The 23,736-nt window shown below is 44.1% G+C and overlaps 2 protein-coding genes across 2 annotated transcripts in view; both read left to right on the forward strand.

Annotated features, from left to right (window-relative positions):
* Positions 1-4,256, forward strand: part of ZC3HAV1 (zinc finger CCCH-type containing, antiviral 1) — a 62,777-nt gene extending 58,521 nt beyond the window's left edge. Inside the window, exon 13 of the mRNA XM_086688998.1 lies at positions 350-4,256. Coding sequence (XP_086545124.1) covers positions 350-615 — 266 coding nt within the window. The 3' untranslated portion in view covers positions 616-4,256. The remainder of the gene's footprint in view (positions 1-349) is intronic.
* Positions 4,257-11,305: 7,049 nt separating this feature from the next.
* On the forward strand, positions 11,306-23,493 carry ZC3HAV1L (ZC3HAV1 like). The gene is made up of 4 exons (XM_025929346.2): positions 11,306-11,712; positions 12,590-12,725; positions 17,315-17,573; positions 19,322-23,493. The coding sequence occupies exons 1-4, from the start codon at positions 11,345-11,347 to the stop codon at positions 19,453-19,455; spliced, it is 897 nt and encodes a 298-aa protein (XP_025785131.2). The 5' UTR covers positions 11,306-11,344; the 3' UTR covers positions 19,456-23,493.
* The last annotated feature ends 243 nt before the right edge of the window (positions 23,494-23,736 follow it).

Below are 23,736 nucleotides of genomic sequence, written 5' to 3' on the forward strand. Positions count from 1 at the left end.
TTTAAAAAGGCCTCTGATGGAGTATCTTTGGTTCATCATTTACAGTTCAACTCCTCCTGCATGATTTGCAGGAGTTGGGCTGCTGTGACCTCACCGCTTGGTTACTGTAGCCTGTGGCTCACACCATCACTGGGAGCCCCAGCACAGTGGCAAATGATTTGGTAATTCCACTAGGGCTATATACGGCATTGAAATTTACTTGCATGATAGACTTTTGTAAGTACAAAGGAAGTTTATAAGTATCTATAACATGTTGCTGACACCATCATCCAATAACACCATCGGATACATAATCTTACAAACTACATGCCTTCTTTTATGATAATTCTTACCCTTTTTCTATTTCTAGGAAATTACTTCAGAAAAGATGCCATCTATTCCCATAAAAATTGCCGGTATGATACCAAAAACATCGTGATGTTTGTAGCTCGAGTCCTGGTTGGAGATTTTACTCAAGGAGCTGTGGGAAGCATAAGCCCTCCTCCACCACCATATGACAGCTATGTGGATGCAAGGTTGAATCCCTCCGTGTTTGTCATCTTCGAGAAAGATCAGATTTACCCAGAATATGTGATTGAATATACTGAACTAGACAAAGCCTGCGTGATTAGTTAGAAATGATGACTACAGCGTCATAAAGGAGGCCATAACCATTCTGTTCATTACAGAGCCAGATTGCCCCAGATAGTAAACTTGTACATTTCCTCATGTAGTTATCAAATTGCCTTAGATCAATGGTTCCCCAATTTTGTTAACACATTTGAATCATCTGGGAAGCCTTCTAGCAATCCCAATGTTCAGACTGCATCCCATTCCAACTAAAACACTGTTTCTGCTGTGAGAGCTGGGCAATGGTACTTCTAACTCCCAAGGATTCAAATGCGTCCTAAAGTTTGGGAACCACTGTCTTAGATGTAGCTGGGAACGACTGACTTCTAAAACTGCTGTCACTGCTATAAGTTTCTCTCCCAGCTACTCTTCGTTTATTGTACGCAATGGTTTTGTTTTGGTTAAATTGCAAGAAAATTAACTTGGGCAATTTGAGAGGAATCTAAAAACGCCTTTTGATGTAAAGACGTAAGACAGTACTGCCTTTGGATGGAAGACTGGAAAGTTGGAGGGGGAGGCGTATTTTTTGGAAAATGCTGGGGAGGGGGGAAGAAAAGGTAACTTAAATGGTATTATAGCTGTAACTGCAGTATTGTATCTTCGTAGTAAATCTGAGTTGGGGCATATATTTCTTTATCTGCGTTTATTTAGGGGACTCCATCCAGGTTGACTCTCTGGAATGCAATAAAAAGAGCCACAAAGTATGGCTCAGAGAGAAGCAACCAACTGGAGTTTACTGCCCAATTTGGGGCTTTTTATATATATGATTATAGAGAAGGTTTTTCAGGTTGGACTTTCATGAAGTAGTTGTATTTTGGGGGGATATGAGTCACGGTAACCAGATTCACACAAATATTACTGATAAACCTGAGTGCTATTTGTAGTCGTTCGGTGTAGCAGATGAGACTCACCAAGGAATTAGGAGCCGGGCCATCCCTACTGGAGGGTGGGCCCCTTAAGGAGGCGAGATGTGTTTCCTGGTGAGCGCGGAGTCAGAACAAAGAAAACGCCTCAAACAGGCCTTGCACCTGCAAGGGGCTTTTTTCTACATATAACGGATTGTTTGCAAGTGTAAGTACAGTTTTAAAGCAGTTGAGGGTCCTAGACCAAGAGTTCCTTCCTTACAACGAATCAGGTTTTTCCTTTCAGTTTTCCCTTTCAACATTGTGTAACATTCATTCGCCAAAGTTTCCTGTTACAGTTCCTTCTAGCAGACAGATTATAAAAGTTAATTAACATTAGAGTTGATTTTGTATTAGTCAGATTGTAGATCAGTACAGACATCTGCACAACCCCTTGGTTTCAAGGACTCCACCAGTAACATGTATAGAGATTTTTTTAGGGCAGGGTTATTTTCTGGGAGGCTTGCCACAAATAATTACTCTAATGCACTTTTGTTTTTTTTTCCCTTGAATGGTAGCTCCTGTTTGGAGTTTTCATTTCCTGCTCTTGGTTCTCACATTTTCAGAGATGCAGTTTGTCCAACTCTGATTGCCCAGTAGACCTCTCTGTTTGGATATTTCACAGGCACCTCTAAGGCAATGTGTCCTAGGTGGAATTCTCTACCTGCCTCCCTCAAACGAACCATTTTCTCCCTCAGTGTTCTATAGTCAGAAGTCATTCTTGACTTCTTCCTCTCCTCCCAAGCTGTTCCCAAGTCCAGTTTTACTTCTGAAATATTTTTTTGTCCCCTTCTGAGATACTGTTTACTTAGTAGTAACAATGGCCATATTTAAAAATTTTTTCCTTAATCTTGAAAAACACAGATCTGATCATGCTTTTGGAATAAAGTTCACAATCCTTATTATGGCCCCACATGATTATGATTTCTCCCTTCCCTGCCCTCTGATATTTATTTTCTTCCACACAAGCCACACTGGCTTCCCTTCTTCTTTGGTTCCCCTTTCTTCCTAGCTCAGTGGTTCTCAATTGGGACTCCTGCCTTTTTCGTTTTTGGGTTTTTTTTTTTTTAATGACAAATACATTGTAACATCTGTTTCATTATCCTCAAAATGAATTCAATGGTCATATACTCCACCTACACATAATTGCCGAAATAAATTTAAAATTAGTTAACATTAACATAAAAGGGAAATAAAAGGCACATTACTTGGGCACAACTATGTTAGAAGACCTAGTCAGATGTTTATACCTAATGTGTAAATTTAAAAGAAGGTAGAAAATCAAAACTGATTTTATACAAAGAAGTATAAGAAAATGAAAAAGCAGGGAAAGGAGTGGACCTTAGAATAAAACTAGTGATGCATAACTTGTTTGCATATGATAGTACTTAAGAAATATCGAAATAGAATGTTAATTGAAATAAACATATTATGCAAGGAAATCTACAGATTGTCGAGATGGAGAAAATGAGGAAATACAGTATTTTTTGCAGACGAGCTGTAGGTTATACAAGAATGTCTAGCGAGACATTCAAAATTCGTATAGGGTGCACAGTAGTAGTTTCTTACTGTGAGGAACTGTCCAGAATACTGTAAGATGTTCCGCCTACTTGGCTCTCATGTACTCAATGCCAATAGCACCCTCTCTTCCCCTCCACTTATGGTGGCAACTATAAACCCTAGCAGATCTTTTCACCCTTTTCAGAGCAATAACATTTTGTCACATCTCCTTTGTTGGCCTGAGAGGAATCGTAGGGAATACAGTCTACTTACACACATGGATTTCTTTAAGAACCAATTTAATGCCCCAACTCTATTATAATGGAGAAATAGAAGGAAAGAAATTTGTAATGACAATAAAATGAGTTTCAATATGTAAATGCTCAGGCATGACTATTCTATACGACATCATGAAGTAGATACTTACCCCTACTTACAATGAATGGGTTGGAGTTTCAGAGTTGTCCAGAGGCTACTTCCTACAAAGAAGTACTGGGAAATGAAAGATTTAGAGGTATGTGTGAGCGTAGGATGAAAACAAGTGTTAGGGTAAGTCGTAACAGACCATATATCTTATCTGTAAGAAACAGAGCGAAATTGCCTTAACTGAAATAAGGATAACGGACTGCCTAAGAGGAAAAAATGAATGATATTCTCTCAGGCGAGCTGTAGGTCCTACATAAATGTCCAGTAGGACGTTAAAAAGTCGTATAGGATACCGAATAATTCTTCTTTGTGTGGGACTAACCCATCTACTGCAGACATGCGTTCTCCCTGGCGGCATCCACTCAATGCCAGGAATAGTTCCCAATAATTATGAAACCAACATCCTATCAATTTCTAAAATCCCACCGTGAGAACCACTGACTTAGTTCATGTCTTAGTATCCTCAGATCAGTTTACTATTCCCTCCATAAGGAGTCTTCTACATTAGATGAGATGCTTGCTTCCCAAACCCCCAGGTTTTAAAAGTCTTTGTGCCTTTCTTTGTTCATTTTTAGCATCTGTCTAAAAAGCAGTTATCTACTTTCTGTATTAGAATGTAAGCTCCTTGAGGGCCGAGTCAACCCGTCTTATTTACTGTGCCATACCTGATACTTGCCTGAATGCTTGATTGGCTGATACCTCGGATGCCTTTTGTTGAATAAAGTAAGCTCAACTATTTATATTTCAGTAGTTCAGTTGTATTTCTTCTTCTTCAAGCTTAATTCTAGACTATCCAATAAAGAGAAATATTAATTTTGCTCTGCTGCCTGAATTTGCTATATTTATTTCTAGGTATCTCCAAAAATATAATCAGCTGCACACACTAAGTTATTCGATGGGGGGTAGATGTTTGTCCCTTCTTGCTTTTTCGTTCCAGGACTTGATGACCAGGGAGCTGTCAGGATAATGCCAAGGAAAGGCAGGTGGTGGTGATGGACAAGCCCACAGTTGGTTGGCACATCTTCTGTCTAGGGGCTTAGAGAAGGAGGCGGAAACTGCGAATATACTTTTCTTGGTCTCAGGGGCGGGAACACAGCCTGGCTGAACCCAAAAGTTAAAAATATAAATGGTTATTGGCAGAATTGTCTTATCAGTCCCTCCTTTAAAAGCTCTTCTCCACTCATTCTTTTTTTTTTTTTTTTTTAAGTTTATTATTTTGAGGGGGGAAGGGGCAGAGAGATAGAATCCCAAGCAGGCTGTTAGCACAGACCCTGACGCAGGGCTTGATCTGACGAACCGTGAGATCATGACCTGGGCTGAAATCAAGAGGTGCTTAACCGACTGAGCCACCCAGGTGCCCCCTCCACTCATTCTTTTTTGATTACAAAGGTTGGATGGAAAGAAAGAGGAAGAAAATCCCTATATGGCAGCAGAAATTTTTTATTTAAAAAAATTTTTTTTAATGTTTATTTATTTTTGAGAAAGAGCGAGAGCATGAGCGGGGGAGGGCAGGGGGTGGGGGGAGACACAGACTCTGAAGCAGGCTTCAGGCTCTGAGCTGTCAGCACGGAGCCCAACATGGGGCTTGAACCCATGAACTGTGAGAACCTGAGCTGAAGTCAGACGCCTAACCGACTGAGCCACCAGAAGTTTGATTAAAGTGAAGGGAAACCCATTTGATTTGTATCCCAAGGTAAATGAAACAATGTGTGGCCAACCCATTGCTGTCAAAGCACCCACATTCAAATGCACAAAAATACTAGCAAAACCAAGCATGGGCAGATTTGGTCTTTTCTAGTTAGTTATTTCTTTATTTGCTTTGTCATAGAAGGTTCCCCGTTTTTCAGAAATGATTATTTGAGAAGATGTTATTTAAAGTCTTAATTTTTGGTCCTGCAGTTGGGAAGAGGTGCCGTTATTTGATTTCTGTGGTGGAACTCAGTCCAGCATTTGGTGGGAGGAGAGCTAGGGAGCAAGCAGTTCAGAGTCCTGCCTTGGCTACCGTAAAGATAATTCCCATAAAGGGCCAGCAAAGATAATTACCATAAAGGGTCAGCGATGCTCAATGCTAAAGGCGCAGAGAACCACCGGGACCATGTTGAAGGACGTGGCTGGGAAGGAGCAGGGAATAACAGGCAGGTTTCAGTGAGAAGGTTCTAACAGTGATATTAGTGCATGCCCTTGGAGTGACTTGTTCAAAAATCTGTGCTAGACAAGTGTGCCTGGAGCGGGCAGCCGTTTGAGAAAAAGCTTCAGAATCTGGGTTGGAGGACGTATCACCTTACAAGGAACCACCTGAATCCTAGAAAGTTAAATCCTAAAATACCACCTGAATCTCAACCCTCTGTGTTTCTCTTTTCCATTCTCTGGTCAGTCTTCTTGTCCTCTTCAGCCCTTTCCTGATGTCTCTCCCTTTGTGCCCCAAAACTCTACATTCCCCAATAGTCTGCTCTGGGATCTTTGGTTTGTTTTTTTTTTTCCTTTACACTCTTACCCAGGAATCTCATTTATTCCCATACTTTAGTTATCACACCACTTCTGATTCCAGAATCCATACCTTTGCTGAGGAGTCAAATAACTTACCCAGAGTTTCACAGTTAATGAGTTAACAGACCAGCATTCCGAACCCCTGGAGTCTAGCTCCAGAACCCACATGTTAACCACTCTGCTAGGCTTCCTCTCTAAGGAACAGTCCCTACCCTTCCCTTTGACGTTCCACCTCTCTCCCCCTTCAACCATTCATTGTGGACAACACAGCCAACACTCCTAGCCTTAGATCCTCATAATCTCTTTTTCTTCAACATCTTCACACTTCAGGCATCAACATCCATTGCCCTCCTGCCGCTAGTCAGAATTGCTCTTCTGAGATTGTAAACTTTTTTAAAAGTTTATTTATTTTTGAGAGAGCGAGCAGGGTGGGGCAGAGGGAGAGGGAGTAAGAGAGACTCCCAAGCAGGCATGATCATCATGGAGTTGAAGTTGGAGCTCGAACTCCCGAACTGTTGAGATCATGACCTGAGCCGAAACCAAGAGTCGGATGCTTACCTGACTGAGCCATCCAGGCGCCCCTGATGTTGTAAACTTGTATAACCTACCTCTGCTGTGGCCTTTAGCTCTCACATTCCCTACACACATGCCGCCCCTTCCCCTTCAGCACCTGGCCACTCCTTCGGTGAATACTTTCAGTCACCTAGAACCTTTGACTTTATGTCCCATCCATTTGGCAAACCTAGCAATGGATTCGTCAAATTCTGTTTCTATAAACATTGAGTAGTTTCGTTTTTATTTACTTATTTTTAATATTGGGTACTTTTAGAGAGAATTGCAGAGCTGTTTGGATTAACACCACTACGTACACCTGGTATTCAACTTTGGCAAAGCCCTCTCATGGGCCACCTGCCCTCTGCTCGGCCCTCGTTCCCCCAACCCCACAGGACAGCTTTGTTAAACCTTCGCTAGCCTCCTCACGTGACTCCTCCCCCCCCCATTCTCAGTCTTCTACTTAACAACAACACAAATGGCTATTAGACCTTTTCTCCTTCATCTTAAGCCTACAAACTTGTCTTTTTATATACTCGTCCTTGCTTCTTTTCCTCTTGTCTGTGGAAGAGGGTTTTCTTCTTCCGTCTTAGGTTAATTCTTCCCATGTCCTGTCCTCTCCCACTGCCTTATGAAAATCACCCACTGAATTATTCTTCTCAGCCAAATTTCAACGTTCCCTTCTTTTTTTTTTTTTTTTTCCAACGTTTTATTTATTTTTGGGACAGAGAGAGACAGAGCATGAACGGCGGAGGGGCAGAGAGAGACGGAGACACAGAATCGGAAACAGGCTCCAGGCTCTGAGCTGTCAGCCCAGAGCCCGACACGGGGCTCGAACTCACGGACCGCGAGATCGTGACCTGGCTGAAGTCGGACGCTTAACCGACTGCGCCACCCAGGCGCCCCTCAACGTTGCCTTCTTATTGGCTCTGTTCACTTGGCATAGAACTACGCTTGCCTCTCCTATAATAAAACACCTCCCTCCATCTTACGTCTGCCTCTAATTATTATTTTATCACTACCTTATTTTTTCAGATAACTTATTTTAAAAAGTTGGACTTTCCCATGGAGCACCTGGGTGGCTCGGTTGAGTGCCGACTCTTGGTTTCAGCTCAGGTCAAGATCCCAGAGGTGTGGGATAGAGCCCCACTTGGGATTCTCTCTCTCCCTCTGCCCCTCTCCCCCACTCAGGTTCTTTCTCTAAAAGACAAAAAGTTGGATTTTCTCATTTTTCTTTTTATTCTTAGCCTACAGAATTCTGCCTTTTCTCATTATACCTCTGGAATAAACTTGCCTAGTTTATCAACACTCTCGTAGGGAAATTCCCTGCAGCATTTTATAATGCTGACCACCTCCTCCTTGAAACTTTCTCCTCTGTGTCCATGAATGAATCTCATTTTTCTCTAGGCTCCCTTTATCGGTTTCTATCTTAGGCTGGCTTCCTCGGAAGAAAATAGAAAAGGATTGTATGCAAGGAGATTATTTGGGAGGTGATTCCAAGAAACACTGGTAGAGAAGTGGGGAGGTGAGTCAGGGAAAGGAAGGCAATATAGGGCATGTTAATGAGCAGGTTACAGCCGTGGGCAACTGGGGCTCAGTGCCACTGACAAACCTTTGGGAGACTATGGAATATACACTTTGAAATTGTTCCACCTGAGGAACAATGCCCTGGGATATTTAGCCACTATCTGGTAGGAAAAAACTCTTCTTTATCCTCTTAGGTTCAATTTCTGGAGTGTGAATTTAACTGACAACAGACAGATTAACAGGAGTGAAGGGGGGGGGGAGTTCATCACGCGCATATGGAAACAAAGGGACTCCCTAAACTGTTAAAGATTATGGTTTATGTACCTAAATTAATAGGGGAGAGGGAGAGGAGAGAAAAGCCTTCTGTGGGAAGAACAAATGGTTTCCAGAGGAACAAACGAGATATGGAAGTTTGTGATAATGTTTGTTTATGCAGGTGCCAGTGATCTCTGTTTTATTTTATTTTATTTTATTTTTCCTCATGGCCATGAAACTTGCCCAGAGAGAGGATCTATGGCAGCCTCACTTCGAGCAGTTTCTGGCTTTTGTGAAATAAGGGAAGCTCCAAGAAGGCTTCTTTCTACATCTGCTGAATCTCAAATTGTCTTTAGTTTAAAATAACCTTCCTACCAACTCTGGGGGTCTGAGTGGGCCCCCACCCCACTCATTCCCTAACATCACTAGTCGAGGGTTCTTCCTGGAGCGTTGATGCCTTGGCAATTCCAGCCTTCCTCAACAGCCGGCAAGCTTGCTCCTTCTGGAGAACAAAGACCTTATGCAGACAGTCCAGGTGCAGATGTAGTCAAAAGACCCAGGTGAGGCAGGAAGAGCTACTTCCGCCTTCCTTAGGATTTTTCTCTTCCTCCACTTGCCTCTCTAATGTCGCTATAATAGAAGGCTCTATCCTCCCATGCTTGCTTTACACACTTTCCATTTTGCGGAGAGAGCTTATCGACTCTCGCCGTTTCAATGACCTAATAATCTGATGTCACTCAAGTTTATATTCCCTGCATCTTTTGGAAACTCTAGACCTGTGCCTACAATACAACTGCCTACTGAGCCTCTTACCTTGGATTGTCCACTGCAATCCCAACACAATGAAGACTGAAGTTACAGTCCCTCAAATCCTCTTCGGTTATTCCTTATCTTGCCCTGCTCTTCTAGAAATCCATTCTTCTCACGCCTACCAGGGATCTTTCTGAAACACCTCTCCTAAGTATGGCCAGGCCCTGTTTTTTAAGTTTATGGACAGAGCAATGAACAGGACAAAACAGATTGCCTACTTTCGCGTGCTTGAATTCTACAAATACAGAAATAAGAAGAGACACGATCAGTGGTAAGTTCCGCGTGGAGAGGTCAAGAAAGGTCTTGCTGAAGACGTGTCATTTAAGCTCAGAGATGAAAGGCAGAAAGGATACATCTAGAGCAGGAGAAACATTCTGCGCAGAGGGATCCTGCCACTTCCAGCTGAAATTCCTTTAATCGCTTCCCAACGTCTTCAGGATAGAAGTCCAAATTTCTAAGCATGGCAGAGAAGGTCTTCTGGCCTCTTGCCAGTCAGTCACCTTCCTCTTATGTTCTTTACATTACATGCCATCGACTCGTTTAATCCCCACAACCACCCTGTAAGAGAGCTGGTTGAGTTCCTCTGTTAGGTCTTAGGTGTCTCTGTTTTCTGTCACAGCATGAGCGGTTGCTCAAAAGCTGTTCATTAAATGAGCAAGCTGTTGGGCAGAAAGGATAGCTGCTTCCATTTATTCATTTTTAATTTACATCCAAGTTGGTTAGCATATAGTGTGATAATGTTTCCCAGAGTAGATTCCAGTGATTCATCCCCTGTGTATAACACCCAGTGCTCATCCCAACAAGTGTCCTCCTTAATACCCCTTACCCATTTAGCCCATCTCCCCCCCCCCCCCCAGCCCCTCCAGCAACCCTCAGTTTGTTCTCTGTATTTAAGAGTCTCTTATGTTGGGGCACCTGGGTGGCTCAGTGGGTTGAGCATCCGACTTCAGCTCAGGTCATGATCTCACGATTCGTGAGCCCGAGCCCCGTGTTGGGCTCTGTGCTAACAGCTCCTGGCCTAGAGCCTGTTTCAGATTCTGTGTCTCCCTCTCTCTCTGTGCCTTCCCTGCTCGCACTGTCTGTCTCTGTCTCAAAAATAAACAAACATTAAAAAAAAAAAAGTCTTATGTTTTGCCCCCCTCCCTGTTTTTATATTCTTTTTGCTTCCCTTCCCTTATGTTCATCTGTTGTGTGTTAAATTCCTCATATGAGTGCAGTCTTATGATATTTGTCTTTCTCTAACTAATTTTGCTTAGCATAATCCCCTCCAGTTCCATCCACATAGTTGCAAATGGCAAGACTTCATTCTTTTTGATTGCCGAGTAATACTCCACTGTATATATAAACCATATCTTCTTTATCCATTCATCTGTCGATGGACATTTGAGCTCTTTCCATACTTTGGCTAATGTTGATAGTGCTGCTATAAACATTGAGGTACATGTGCCCCTTTGAAACAGCATACCTGTATCCCTTGCATATATACCTAGTAGTGCAATTGCTGGGTGCTAGGGTAGTTCTCTTTTTAACTTTTTGAGGAACCTCCATACCATTTTCCAGAGCAGTTGCACCAGCTTGCATTCCCACCAGCAATGCAAAAGAGATCTCTTTCCGCATCCTCGCCAACAAGGATAGCTGCTTCGTAGACGTACAGGTCTAGACTGGTGTGGTCCAACGACAATAAAGTGAGCCCCACATGTAATTTAAAATTTGCTCGGAGCTACATCAGAAAAGTCAAAGAAACAGATGAAACTGTAAGAACATTTTTATTTCCATATCATCAAGTGAACACGACTGAGAAAGGTCTCAATGAGATATTTTGCATCCAAAAACCTTTGCAATCCAGGGCGTGTATCTCACACTTCCATCACCTCTCGGTTCCAACCGGTCACGTTTCAAGGCCTCGACAGCCACATGCCGCTGGTGGCTCCCTCGGAGTCCTTCCCCCAGCAACCCCCTAAGGCCCCTCGTACCTCATTACCCGTTTTATCTTTGCAGCCCTCATGGGCACCTCGGATCCTCTCATTTGCTCACGGGTCACGCCTCCCCCCACCACCCACGTCCCTCTAGGCGAGGCCTCCCCTTGACCTGCGCTCGGTGAACGCGGTGGCGCCCGCGGGTGGCCCGCAGGCCCCCGCCCGGCCCCCCGCCCCCGCCTCTGCCTCCGCGGCGCGCCCTCCCCCCACCCCCGGCCCGGCCCCGGGAGCTCGGGCCCGAGTCGTGGACGTGACTGGGAGGAGTCTGCCCGCCTCGGGTTTCCGTGCTCGGCCGCGGCCATGGCGGAGCCCACGGTGTGCTCCTTCCTCACCAAGGTGCTGTGCGCCAACGGCGGCCGCATGTTCCTGCGGGACCTGCGCGGCCACGTGGAGCTCTCAGAGGCCCGGCTCCGGGACGTGCTGCGCCAGGCCGGGCCCGACCGCTTCCTGCTGCAGGAGGTGGAGATGAGGGAGGGCCTCTGGGACGCCGAGGCCGAGGCGGCGGCCGGCGCGGGCGGCGCGGGCGGCGGCCCCTGCGCCTGGCGGGTGGTGGCCGTGTCCTCCGCGCGCCTGTGCGCCCGCTACCAGCGCGGCGAGTGCCAGGCCTGCGACCAGCTGCACCTCTGCCGCCGCCACATGCTGGGCAAGTGCCCGAACCGCGACTGCTGGTGAGGCGGGCGGCGGGGGAGCGGGGCCCCGGGGGAAGGAGAAAAGGGATCGCGCGTTCGGGGGGTGCACCCCGCCCCGCCGTCGGAGAGCGGAAGGGAAGGCCCGGGAAGGGGCCCCCGCGGCGTCCTCGGGGGTGGGGGAGGGGGGCCCCCCTGCGTTTCCAGCTCCGACGCGGAGCGAGGCCCGAAGTCGTCCCGATCGGTCGGGATTTCTTCACCGCTGCTCGCCCCCCGGAGTCCAGCCCCTGCCCGCGGAAACCTTCGCGGCGCGGCCGCGGGAAATCCGGACTGGGACTTTTGAGTTCGTTTACTGCGGTGGCCCTACTGGGGGGCTTTTGCGGACCTATGAGGTCCTCGGACCCTTTATCGAGAGTGCCCTTCCTTTCTTTGCACGTAACCTCAAAGTTTTACCCAAGTGAGTCGGTGCTCACCGGGTTTAGAAAGCCCCATCTGGAATGACCCCCAGGAAACCGAGGGCGGTGTTCTGAGGCCTCTGTTCATCCTTGGTTCACTCAGGCTCCCCAAAGCGGCACACTTCACTCCCAACGTCGGTGGACTGTGGGGGGTGGGCAGCTGTTCGGGGTGGAGAAGTACGGTCAGTCACCTTCCGGCCAACAACAGAAGGCATCGAGGCAGGTGACTGGGGCAGGGGGTGCCTTTGGCTGGCTTTCAGGCATCCCGATTTAAAATGCAAGTGACCTTGGGAGGAGAGTGGCTTCCACTCGGCTTTTTTATTATTAGTGCTGGCTTTATTAGCTGTGGTGTATCTTTGGGTTCAGGGAAAATTGTTTAACTTCACACGTGAGTCGAAGGCCAGGAATTTGGCGGACTGGCTCCTTCACCTGGGCCTCTGATCCAGAGCTCTGTGTTCTCCTAGGTCTACCTGTACCCTTTCCCATGATATCCACACACCCATCAACATCCAAGTTCTGAAAAACCATGGGCTTTTTGGCCTCAACGAGGCCCAGCTTCGGATCCTGCTTTTACAGAATGACCCGTGCCTTTTACCAGAGGTGAGTTACCAAGAACTCACCCTCATACTGAATGCATGATGAAGGAGATCGAGAACATCAAAAGTCACCTTGTAGAGGTCAGGTGTATGGGTGGAGGTTATGGTGCAGTGCTGACCTTTATGCAGTCTCTGTGATTTTAGGCTTTGATCCACAAGGAGTGATGGATGCGTGTGGTAAAGAAATAACGAAAATGGCTACTAGTTTATTTTATTTTTATTTTTTTGAGAGAGATAGAGAGCAAGTGGGGGAGGGGCAGAGACAGAGACAGAGACAGAGAGTCCCAAGCAGGCTCTGCGCCATTTGAGAGATCTCAAACTCACGAACTCAGAGATCATGACCTGAGCTGAAACCAGGAGTTGGAGGCTCCAACTGAGCCACCCAGGCGCTCTTAGCCACTAGTTTTTTGATTGCTTACTGAAGGCTAAGTCATTCACATATCTTAGCTCATTAAACGTGTCCCCGTTTTACAGGTGAGGAAACTGAGACTCAGCTACAGTAACTTGCTCAAGGTCACATAGTACATAGCAGATTTAAATTTACGTCTGTCTATGAAGCCTGTGTTTTGTGAATTGCCTGTTTATGCTTTTGCCTATTTTTCTGTTGAGGCATTTGTTTTCCTATTAATTGATAAGGTGTCTTTTTTTTTAAGTTTATTTATGGGGGGGGGGTTGTATAAGTGGAGGAGAGGCAGAGAGAGAGAGGGAGAGAGGGAGAGAGAGAGAGGATCCCAAGCAGCCTCCATGCTTTCAGTGCAGAGCCCAACTTGAGGCTCGAACTCACGAAACTATGAGATCATGACCTGAGCTGAATCACGAGTCAGACATTTAACCGACTGAACCACCCAGGTGCCCCTATTAGATGTCTGTAATGATACAGGTCCCTTTTGTGGTCACGTTTGGTGAAAGTATCCTCCCCCATTTACTTTCTTGGGGCTTTAGATACCAATTTTAATTGCTTTGAAATGATTTAGTTCCAAATGTTTAACCAGTGCCCATTAGAACTGCTGTCATGGTGAAATTAGCATATTTGTATCTGTTTAGCTATACACAAAGACTTTTTGAAAACAAAACAGTTGGAATCCCCAAAGAAAATATTATAAGAGCCCACCAGTGAAAAGTAGAATTTTCTACTCTAGCACTGATGCTGTCGTAGACATTCAAGTTGCCAGAAGAGGGGTGGGGTGGGAAGAAGGGGGGATGTTGGGAAACCGGAGGGTAGTTTGTGAGTGTGGTGCCCCGTTAATGCTAAGGTAGTTCAGGGTCGAGAAGGGAAGGAAGTCACAAGTTTGGAGGTATGAGCTGGAGCCTTTGGTGAGATGGCAAAGGCCGCCTTCAAGGCAGTAGAATCTGTATGTGGAAGGCAGCACTGGAGTCAGCCTTAGCCACGGGGTTTATTCTTGGCATCCACATCTCCTTTCTCACTTCTTTGGGCTTTGAAGCCAGACTTGATCAGTCATGGTTATAAGCCAGATACATTCCAACGATGTTGCCAAAAGGACCCAGAGCCGCAGCTGGAGCAGGTTATTGGCAGGAAGGGAGAAGAGAATGGCAGTAACGGGGGTCCAGTCCAGTCCTTCCTCTCTGAGAGAGAAGGGTTGGCGACACTTCTAGTTACCTTTTAGTTAAAAAAAAAATTTTTTTTTAACGTTTATTTATTTTTGAGAGAGAGAGAGGGAGACACAGAATCCGAAGCAGGCTCCAGGCTCTGAGCTGTCAGCACAGAGCCCGACGTGGGGCTCGAACCCACGAGCTGTGAGATCATGACCTGAGCCGAAGTCGGATTCTCAACCTACTGAGCCACCCAGGCGCCCCAGCCTTTTAGTTTTTACCATATTGTTTGACTTACAGATGTTTAACATTGTTACATTGTTGAACTTATTGAGCCCGTTTCCTTATGGCTTATGCCTGCTTGTCATACCCGACTACCGCAGTGTTTTGTGAGCAGCCAGTGGGCTGGCTGCACTTGGGACAGGAGCCCACCCCTGGTCCTGTCACCCAGCACTGGAGGTATGTATCCTGTGACACGCAGCATGGCCACTTTGGTAGCGGGGACCACGGAGGAATCAGGAATGGTGCCCCACATCTCTTGTATGGAAATGGCTATGACCCCTTTCCACCACTCTCCTAAAGACACAGTACACAGGAACAGATACATCACGTAATAAAAAGACGATAGGGACAAACATTGTGATCTTATGGTTATAATGATAACTATATTTTTGGTCTTCATCCTCATTCCCGACATAGAGCTCCTAAAACCCTTGGAATTTCCTACATGATGAGAGCTCTCAAGGTGTCTGTTGTTAAGTGATTTTTGGAAAGCCCTTTGGTAACCTAAGGACGGGAGCTGGCTGTCAGGAGAACAACTTTTTTTTTTTCCCAACACTTTTTTTTAACTTTATTTATTTATTTTGAGAGAGAGAGAGAGAGAGAGAGATTGTGTGAACAGAGGAGGGGCAGAGAGGGAGAGGGAGAGAGAGGTTCCCAAGAAGGCTCCGTGCTGTTAGCGCGGAGCTCAACCCCATGAACTGTGACATCATGACCTGAGCCGAGACCAAGAGTCGAATGCTTAACCATCTGAGCCCCCTAGGCGCCCTGAGAGTTGTAACTTTTATCCCCTCCCCCTCACTCTTCCACCCCCTGGGAAGGCAGAGGGGCCTAGGGATGGAGTTCATTTACCAGTGGCCCATGATGTAATCGATCATGCCTGTGTTATGAAGTTTCCATAAAAACCCAAAAGGACAGACCTCCAGACAGCGTGCAGGGTGGTGAGCACACGGAGGGTGCTGGGAGAGTGAGGCCCCAGGAGAGGGTATGGAAGCTCCACACCTTTTCTCCCCTCACCTCTCCACATGTGGCTCTTCTACCTGCGTGTTCCCGGGTTATATCATTTTATAATAAAGTGGTCATCTGACTCCTGTGAGCTGTTCTGGCACATTAACTGGAGGAGGAGGTGGTGATGACCTTTATAGCAGTTCAGGCAGCAACAGATGGGCATTTGAAGTGGGGCAGCCTCGTGAGACTGAGCCCTTAACCTGTGGGATCTGCCGCTATGTCCGGGTAGACAGTATTCGGGGGGAGTTCAAATCTGTGGGACATCTGGTCATTGTCCTCTGAGAATTACTTGGTGGTGTTGAAAGAAACACACATTGGAAATACGTATAATGTGATACTAATACATTTGAAAACTTCAATGAAATGGACACATTTCTAGAAAAAAATATGACTCATCCAAATGGTTTCAGGTTGCCTGGGTGGCTCCATCGGTTGAGCGTCTGACTCTTGATTTCCACTCAGGTCATGATCTCACTGTTCGTGGGTTCAAGCCCTGCATCAGGCTCTGCACTGACAGTGTGGAGCCTGCTTGGGACTCTCTGTCTCTTTCCCTCTCTCTCTCTGCCCCTCGCCTGATCACTTTATTTCCCTCAAAAATAATAAATAGGGCACCTGGGTGGCTCAGTCGGTTAAGCGTCTGACTTCAGCTCAGGTCGTGATCTTGTGGTTCATGAGTTCAAGTCCCACGTTGGGCTCTGTGCTGACAGCTCGGAGCCTGGAGCCTGCTTCGGATTCTGTGTCTCCCTCTCTCTCTCTCACATTCTATCTCCCTCTCAAAAATAAACATTAAACTAATAATAATAAATAAACATTAAAAAACTGTTTTAAGAAAATACAGAAAGCCAGAATAGTGTTTATTTTTGAACAACAAAAGCATTAAGATAAAAAAGTTAGGAGTGCCTGAGTGGCTCAGTCAGTTAAGTGACTGACTTGATTTTGGCTCAGGTCGTGATCTCAGTTTGTGAGATCGAGCTCCGAGTTGGGCCCTATGCAGCACAGAGCCTACTTGGGATTCATTCTCTCCCTCTCTCTGTGCCCCCCCAAATAAATAAATAAACATTTTTTAAAAAAAGATAAAAAATTTAAAATCGCACGGAACCACATATTAGTTAAAAAGTCTTCTAGAAGAAAACATGAGGCTTGGGGCGCCTGGGTGGCTCAGTCATTTAAGTGGCCGACTTCGGCTCAGGTCATGATCTCGCGGTCCGTGAGTTTGAGCCCCGTGTTGGGCTCTGTGCTGACAGCTCAGAGCCTGGAGCCTGTTTCAGATTCTGTGTTTCCCTCTCTCTGACCCTCCCCTGTTCATGCTCTGTCTCTCCCTGTCTCAAAAAGAAATAAAAACGTTAAAAAAAATTTTTTAAGAAAACATGAGGCTCATACAGTTTTATTGTTGAGCTCTATCAAATCTTTAAGGAATATTTTTATTTTGAGGCTAGGTATAGGATCTCTTTTTCTTGATCTCCTATACATCCCTGAACCAGTGTCATACTGTTTAGTTAGTTTATATTTTAACATATGATGGCCCAAGTCTCTGCTGATCACACTTCTTTTACAGAAATGTTTTCTCAGGGTGCCTGGCTGGCTCAGTCAGTGGAGCGTGTGACTCTTGGTCTCAGGGTTGTGAGTTCGAGCCCCACGTTGGGTGTAGAAATGACTTAAAACTAAAATCGTAAAAATAATTTTTTTTTCTTTCATCAACTGCCGTAAATGACGGTGCAACCAAACGTGTCAAGTGTTGCTTCATTTCTGTGCCAGGTGTGTTTGCTGTACAACAAAGGGGAAGCGCTGCATGGCTACTGCAACATGAAGGAGAAGTGCAACAAGTTTCACGTGTGCAAGTCCTTTGTCAGAGGGGAGTGCAGACTTCAGAAATGCAAACGGTCCCATCAGCTCATTCATGCCGCAGCCCTGAAGCTGCTGCAGGACCAAGGACTGAGTGTCCCAAGTGTCGTTAATTTTCAGATAATCTCTACCTACAAGCATATGAAGCTGCACAAGGTGCTTGAAAGTCAAGGTGAGAATATCAGAGGGAGAACACTACCGACACATAGTTTTGACCAGAAAGTGAGTCTGGGGGGGACAGCACCTCACATTGTAAGTTTTGCTCTATCCTCGGGGAAACCGGACCAATATTTTCTGATGGAGAACTATGGTTCTTCTTTTTTTTTTTTTTTTAATTTTGTCTTAAACTTTACTTATTTGTTTTGAGAGAGACAGAGACAGCATGTGCAGGGGAGAGGCAGAGAGAGAGAATCCTAAGCATGCGCTGTCAGCACAGAGCCCGATGCGGGGCTCCAAGTCACTAAACCTTGAGATCATGACCTGAGCTGAAACCAAGAATTGGACGCTTAACCGTCTGAGCCACCCAGGTGCCCCTAGAACTGTGGTTCTAAAAGGAAGGAAGGGATAGAGTTTACTTTCTGCGCCGCCGGCTAATAACATCTGCCCAAGGGTTTGAGCAGTGTACCTCCTCACTAAGCTGGGGGCCAGGAAGTAGGTACAACTGTCCTCACAGCTTTGTTAGGAAGAAAGAGGAAGGAGGTGGGCCAGGGGCCTAGAAAGGGAAAGAAAACACAGGAATGGATTTCTTTATTAAATTTGAATTAAAGTGTTTTCTTTTTCTTTCTTTACTTTTGCTGAGGTAGTAAACATACAACGTTGTATTAGTTTCAGAGGTACATATTTCGATATTTGTATACACAGCAGAAATGATCGCAGTTAAGTGTAGGTAACATCTGTCATCATACATAGTTACCAAGTTTGTTTTCCTGTGATGAGAACTTTTAAGAAAGTATGCTCTTTTTGGTTATTAAGAAATTTTAACCATATTACATAAAAATTTAGAAAGTAGAGAGTAGAGATATAAATTGCATGATTCCACTCACTCTATCCACAATGATGGTTACCATTTATTTTGCAGGGCCGTCCCTCCTGTTACTATACAAATTCCAGTCTAGTTGTGCTCGAAGTATGCATTAGTATCTTAAATTTTCACTTTATCAAGAATCATAAATATTTTCCCACGTTGCTGCATAGTCTACCATTAAAAAATGGGTCTACAAAGTGTGGTTTGGTGTACTTTTAACTACAGTGCATTCAGGTTGCTTACTCTATTCGATTTGTTTATAGCTGAAAATCAGTTTCAGTGGGTGGTAGGCTTAGGAGAATTGCCAAATTTGGGAAAACCAAACCAGCAAAGTCAGAGTCTCCAAACTATTGATACGGAGTTTTCTTTTCTTTTCCTTCTTCTTTTGAAATGCTTATTTATTTTTGAGAGAGAGAGGTGGGGGGGAGGGGCAGAAAGAGAGGGGAACAGAGGATCTGAAATGGGCTCCATGCTGATGGCTGCTTAGCAGACTGGGCCACCCAGGTGCTTCTTGATACGGAGTTTTCTTCTGTTGGGATGGTCGTGGCTGACTTCCTGAGCGGGTGGTTTGAAGGTAGTGTTGGAGGCTGTCTAGGGAAGCCTGAATGATGGCGGGAATCTTCTAGGCCAGGTACAGGGCCTGTCATCACCCTCATCTGGTCTTGTTTAGTGGGTCTCTCCTAACTATGAACTTGTGTGTGTGTGTGTGTGTGTGTGTGTGTGTGTGTGTGTGTGTGTGAAATAAATCTAGAAAACACAAACTCTCCAAATCCAGAGCAGTGTTGGGACTTTTGGCTGGGATCTGATCTGCTGGGCCGATGCTCCCAACACAAAATGAAATGGAGAGCGATAAAAGAGGTGTCCCAGGAAAGCTCATCTCTTCGTCTTCTTTTTAGGGAATTCAGCTTCTGCTGAGTGTTCCCAGGGCCTTGAGGAACCAGGAGTACACGTAGCCGGCGCTCCAGAGGCCAGCCCTCTGGTACCCGGCCCCGCTCAGTCAGCCAAGAAACCACATGCAGGTAAACCTTAAAGGGCGTCAGTGAAAGAAGAAGCGTGTCCAACTAGAAGGTCTGAAAACAAAGCTTCTGTTGAGCTTAATTTGTAAGCTCATTCATTTCATCATTTTCCAGTCACGGTCGTAGTAGTACCTACCTCACAAGTTGTAAAATCAAAGAGGACGGTGGTCGGGGATGTGGTTGGACACTGAGCAGGCAGAGAGGATAGGACGTGAGTATGGTTGGGGTCGGTCCAGCGTGCACCGTGAAGATGGCCCATCCTGCCCGAAGTCCCCAAGAGCTTTCCCCAGGCCGGCGGGAGCTCCAAAAGGAGTGGGTTCTGCTGACTTGCTCTGTGACCCACCCAGGGTTTTTCCTATGCGCCCATATACACAGTTTACATAGTGGTAGTTCTAGAATACGTACGCTTTGTACTCTTGTTTTTTCTTAAAGTTTCATAAGCACCTTTCCCTATTCGCATTTTATCACGTATAATCATTTGAATGCACGGATACACTAACAGATGATCGCTTACTTCACTGTTTCCCTTATTCTGGGATATTTCAATTCTTTCTCACAAATTTTGAATAGGACTCTTAAAATCCTTACCATACTGAATTTTTAAATTTCTTCTTTTGCTTAGGCTTGTAGGTGCTAAAGGATACTGTCTTTTTGGTTTGCGTTTCTTTAAGTATATGCAAGTGAGTATTTTCCTGTGTGTGTTTTCTGTATGTCTTATACGGTGCGTTTCGTGTTTGCCCTTCAGTTCCTGGGGCCCTCCTCTGTGCTGATATGGCATGGCTTTCGATGAGGTTCCTCGATTTTCACGAGAGGATATCGCTTGTACCGTGCTCATATGATACCCACCTCTGTGGATCCGTCCTCAGCCAGTACCATAGCTTTATAACTTTTGAGTGCTCACCAAAGATCTCTACCTCACTCTGTCCACTCTTCGTTTTTTATTACATTTCTTTGCCAAAGCTGCATTGCTACCGTTTAAACAGTATGTTGTTCCTCTGTTCCTCGACGTCGTATCCGTTCTTTCTGTGGATCAGGAGAGACCATCAGAAACCTATGTACCTCACCCATTTCCCATTGCCTTTATCTCCCTTCTCCACCCCGGCCAGCTTCCTTCATCCAGTTAAGCTCAGATGTTTGGTTCTTTGTTTTCATTGAGGGGTACAGAGAAGCACCATCATGAGATCTTTTTCTGGGTTTCCTGTTGTGATATCCCCAAATGTCAGTGTGTAAAGTTTTGTTGGTTTGTTTTTAAGTTTAACTTTCCTGCGGTAACACCTTTGAGAAATAGGGACAAGGGTAGTGAGTTTTTCATAAAGCTGAATTAATTTAGTTTAGAAGCATGTTTTATCATGAAATGCTGTCTTCTCTATTGGGGAAGGTGTGCAGAAACATCCTTTTCAGAGTGAGAAATTGCTGTGTTTTCTCCTCATGGACAATAAGAGTCATGCGGTTAATCTTTTCACTTTGGTTGTCCACAGCAGTATTTCTGAAAGCCCTTCTGTTCTGCATACCTTGTTTCCTTCTTCCTAGTTCTGATTTTTCCTGCTGCTATTTTTTTTACAAAATTATTTTTACATTTTATTATTATTATTTACATTTTATCCTTTCACTATGTGTATTTTTGCTATAAGCCATCTAAAATTCTTTTTTAATTTTTCATTAAATTTTTTTAGCCATCTTAAATTCTTAATGGAAAGTGTAGGGTATAAATGTATATCCTGTCTATTAAGAGACTTGGTGGACTTTTACAGTATTGTGTTTTTTTTATACATCTTCTAATTATGCTTTTATGTGCAGTTATTAGCCCTCTGTAATCTCTGTTACAATATTTTACGTACAGTAAATACATAGGGAATGTATAATATTCCCTTTAAAGCTTAGTTCTGTTAGTATTCATTCTGTAAAGATATTTTATATAATTATACTTGACCCTCATTTCCAGCTCATGATTCAGCTGTTGGAAAGTTACTACAGGAGAATTGGAGATGATTTTTCTTTGGTCATTTATCAGGGCGTATGAGGGAAGGTGCACATCCATAGGCCCCACAAATTCAACATAACCTAGGTTAAATATTAACTTTCCTATAGACTCGTCCCTTCTTTGGTTTCTTTATTTTTGGAGTATCAACAAACTACCAACTTAAAGCAAAACCCTACAAATTGTCCCCATATCGTCTTTCTCCTGGTTCCTTATGTCAGACTGGTTACCCAGCGTTGGAGATTAGTTTCCCTTCAGAACTCTCAAGTTTTTGTCCTCCTCTGCCCCTTTCTTTCCATCCCCTACACACAGCCTTGTTTCCAATCCTCATCAGCTCTTGCTCTTATGCCACAGATGTAGGACTCCTTGGTTTTCCGGTTCTGTCTTGTGAGAGTATTTATATAGAAGGTGCGAGGTGGCCCCCTGCTTTCCTTCAGTGATGGCAGTCCCATTTTAATTTTTCATACAACAGGCTTTTGTGGATTTCATTGGTCTCCTTACCACCTTCTACCCACCCCACCATCCCCAAGCCTTCCACCCTGTGCCCAGTTGGGCTTTTGAAATGCAGATCTAATCACATGCTATCTTTTGCCATAACCTTCATTGGTCCCCACAATGCAAGGTAGGAGTCATAAACTCAAATGCCTTCTTGGATGAGACAGGTGACCTAAATGGATGATGTGAGCTGGCTGTAAGAGAAATGGGGGGAGAGAGGACGTGTCGTAGCAAGTTGCCCATCTGAGGGGGCACCTGCCTCTCATACCCGTGTGGGCGTGCAGACCCAGGCCGTCATGTTGTCCAACTAGTCGAAAGAAGCCAGATCCAGATTTTATGATACATTTTCAGGTTTTTAAATATTGGGCTTTGACTGAGTTTTGAAAATGCAGACCAATATTGTGTGTACTGACCTACTTGTAATTTTTGGAATGTGCCATTTTATTTTATGACTCTCTGTTTGTAAAGGATGTTCCTGTTAAGTGCCAATCCTTCCCTCTTCCTGCCTTGAAACCTGGCAAAACCGGATTCTTTAAAATGCTAGTTAGTCTTTCCTGACCCCAAGAGAGGCCGTTCTCTTAGCATTCTCAAAGTTCTCGCGTAGCACTTGCTTTGCCAGGCTTTCTGCTTTTACTCCCTAGCTTTGAGCCAAAACAAAACCGTAATTTCTTCTTTTTGGACACTTCGCAGTGAAGAAGTATTTTTTGTCATGTAATGAATCAAACTCTGTGTTTGAATCCATGGAATCAGTATGATACTGGTCTTCGTTGTTCTTTTTTGCCCCCACATATATATTTTTAATTTTCAAAAAGTCTTTTTTCCCCTAAGGAATGTGTTATTTAAGGTAAACATCTTTTTGGTGCTTCATTTGGAATCATCAAGGTCTAAAATGAACTGTTTAAGACTTATGCTTATGACACTAATTCCTCCCATCAAGGAATTAAGTCGCTTCCTTACTGATGGGTTCCTTGATTTCTCTTGTGATAATTTGTTCTTGGTTTTATCTAGGCCTTATATATCCCTTATTACATTAATTTTTTCTTAGCTAAATACATCTGTATTGCTACTCAGTATGGGAATCTCTGTCATTAGAATGCTATTAATTTTTTAAATGTCTTTTGTTGAATTATCTTTGTTCTACCAGTGTTAGGTGGCCTTTTTGTTTCTTCCAAATGTAAAACCATAGCTGCAAAAAAGACATATTTGTCTTTTCTTATGTATTTCTGTTTTGCTTTGTGTTAAATAAAATTGTGTTAAAATCTAAATTTTGATGTTTCTTCATTACATATGAAGTTTATTGTTGGCTTTAAAACAAATGTGCTCTATTTAATAAGGGAAAAAACATTTATTGTTGGAAGCTTTTAGTAAGAATTGGTATCTTTGTATAATCATATAATTTTTATTATTTAACCACCTAACATGATTATGTTACTGGTTTTACTATATTAAAACCTCCTTAAATTCTGAGTAACTCTGTTATGACATATGTTCTTTTAATGTATTTCTTTTCACTATTTGGTAATTTTTATTATAATTATATACATCTATACATTCATAAATAAAATTGATTTATATTTTATATGTGTATGCAATTTCCTTTTTATTTTTATTGCTATATGCTCAAAGTATGTTTATTCTAAGCGCTGTTTTGAGTTTTGTTCATTGATTCGGAATGTCATTATTATTTAAAAAAATTTTTCCCCAGCTTTATTGGGATATTATTGACATATAACACTGTATAAGTTTAAGGTGTATGAGATGATGATTTGATACATGTATATAATTGTGAAATGATTACCACACTAAGGTTAGTTAACACATC

The sequence above is a fragment of the Puma concolor genome, chromosome A2 (assembly GCF_028749965.1).
Source record: "Puma concolor isolate L17-30 chromosome A2, mPumCon1.1.hap2, whole genome shotgun sequence".
NCBI classification, from domain to species: Eukaryota; Metazoa; Chordata; class Mammalia; order Carnivora; family Felidae; genus Puma; species Puma concolor.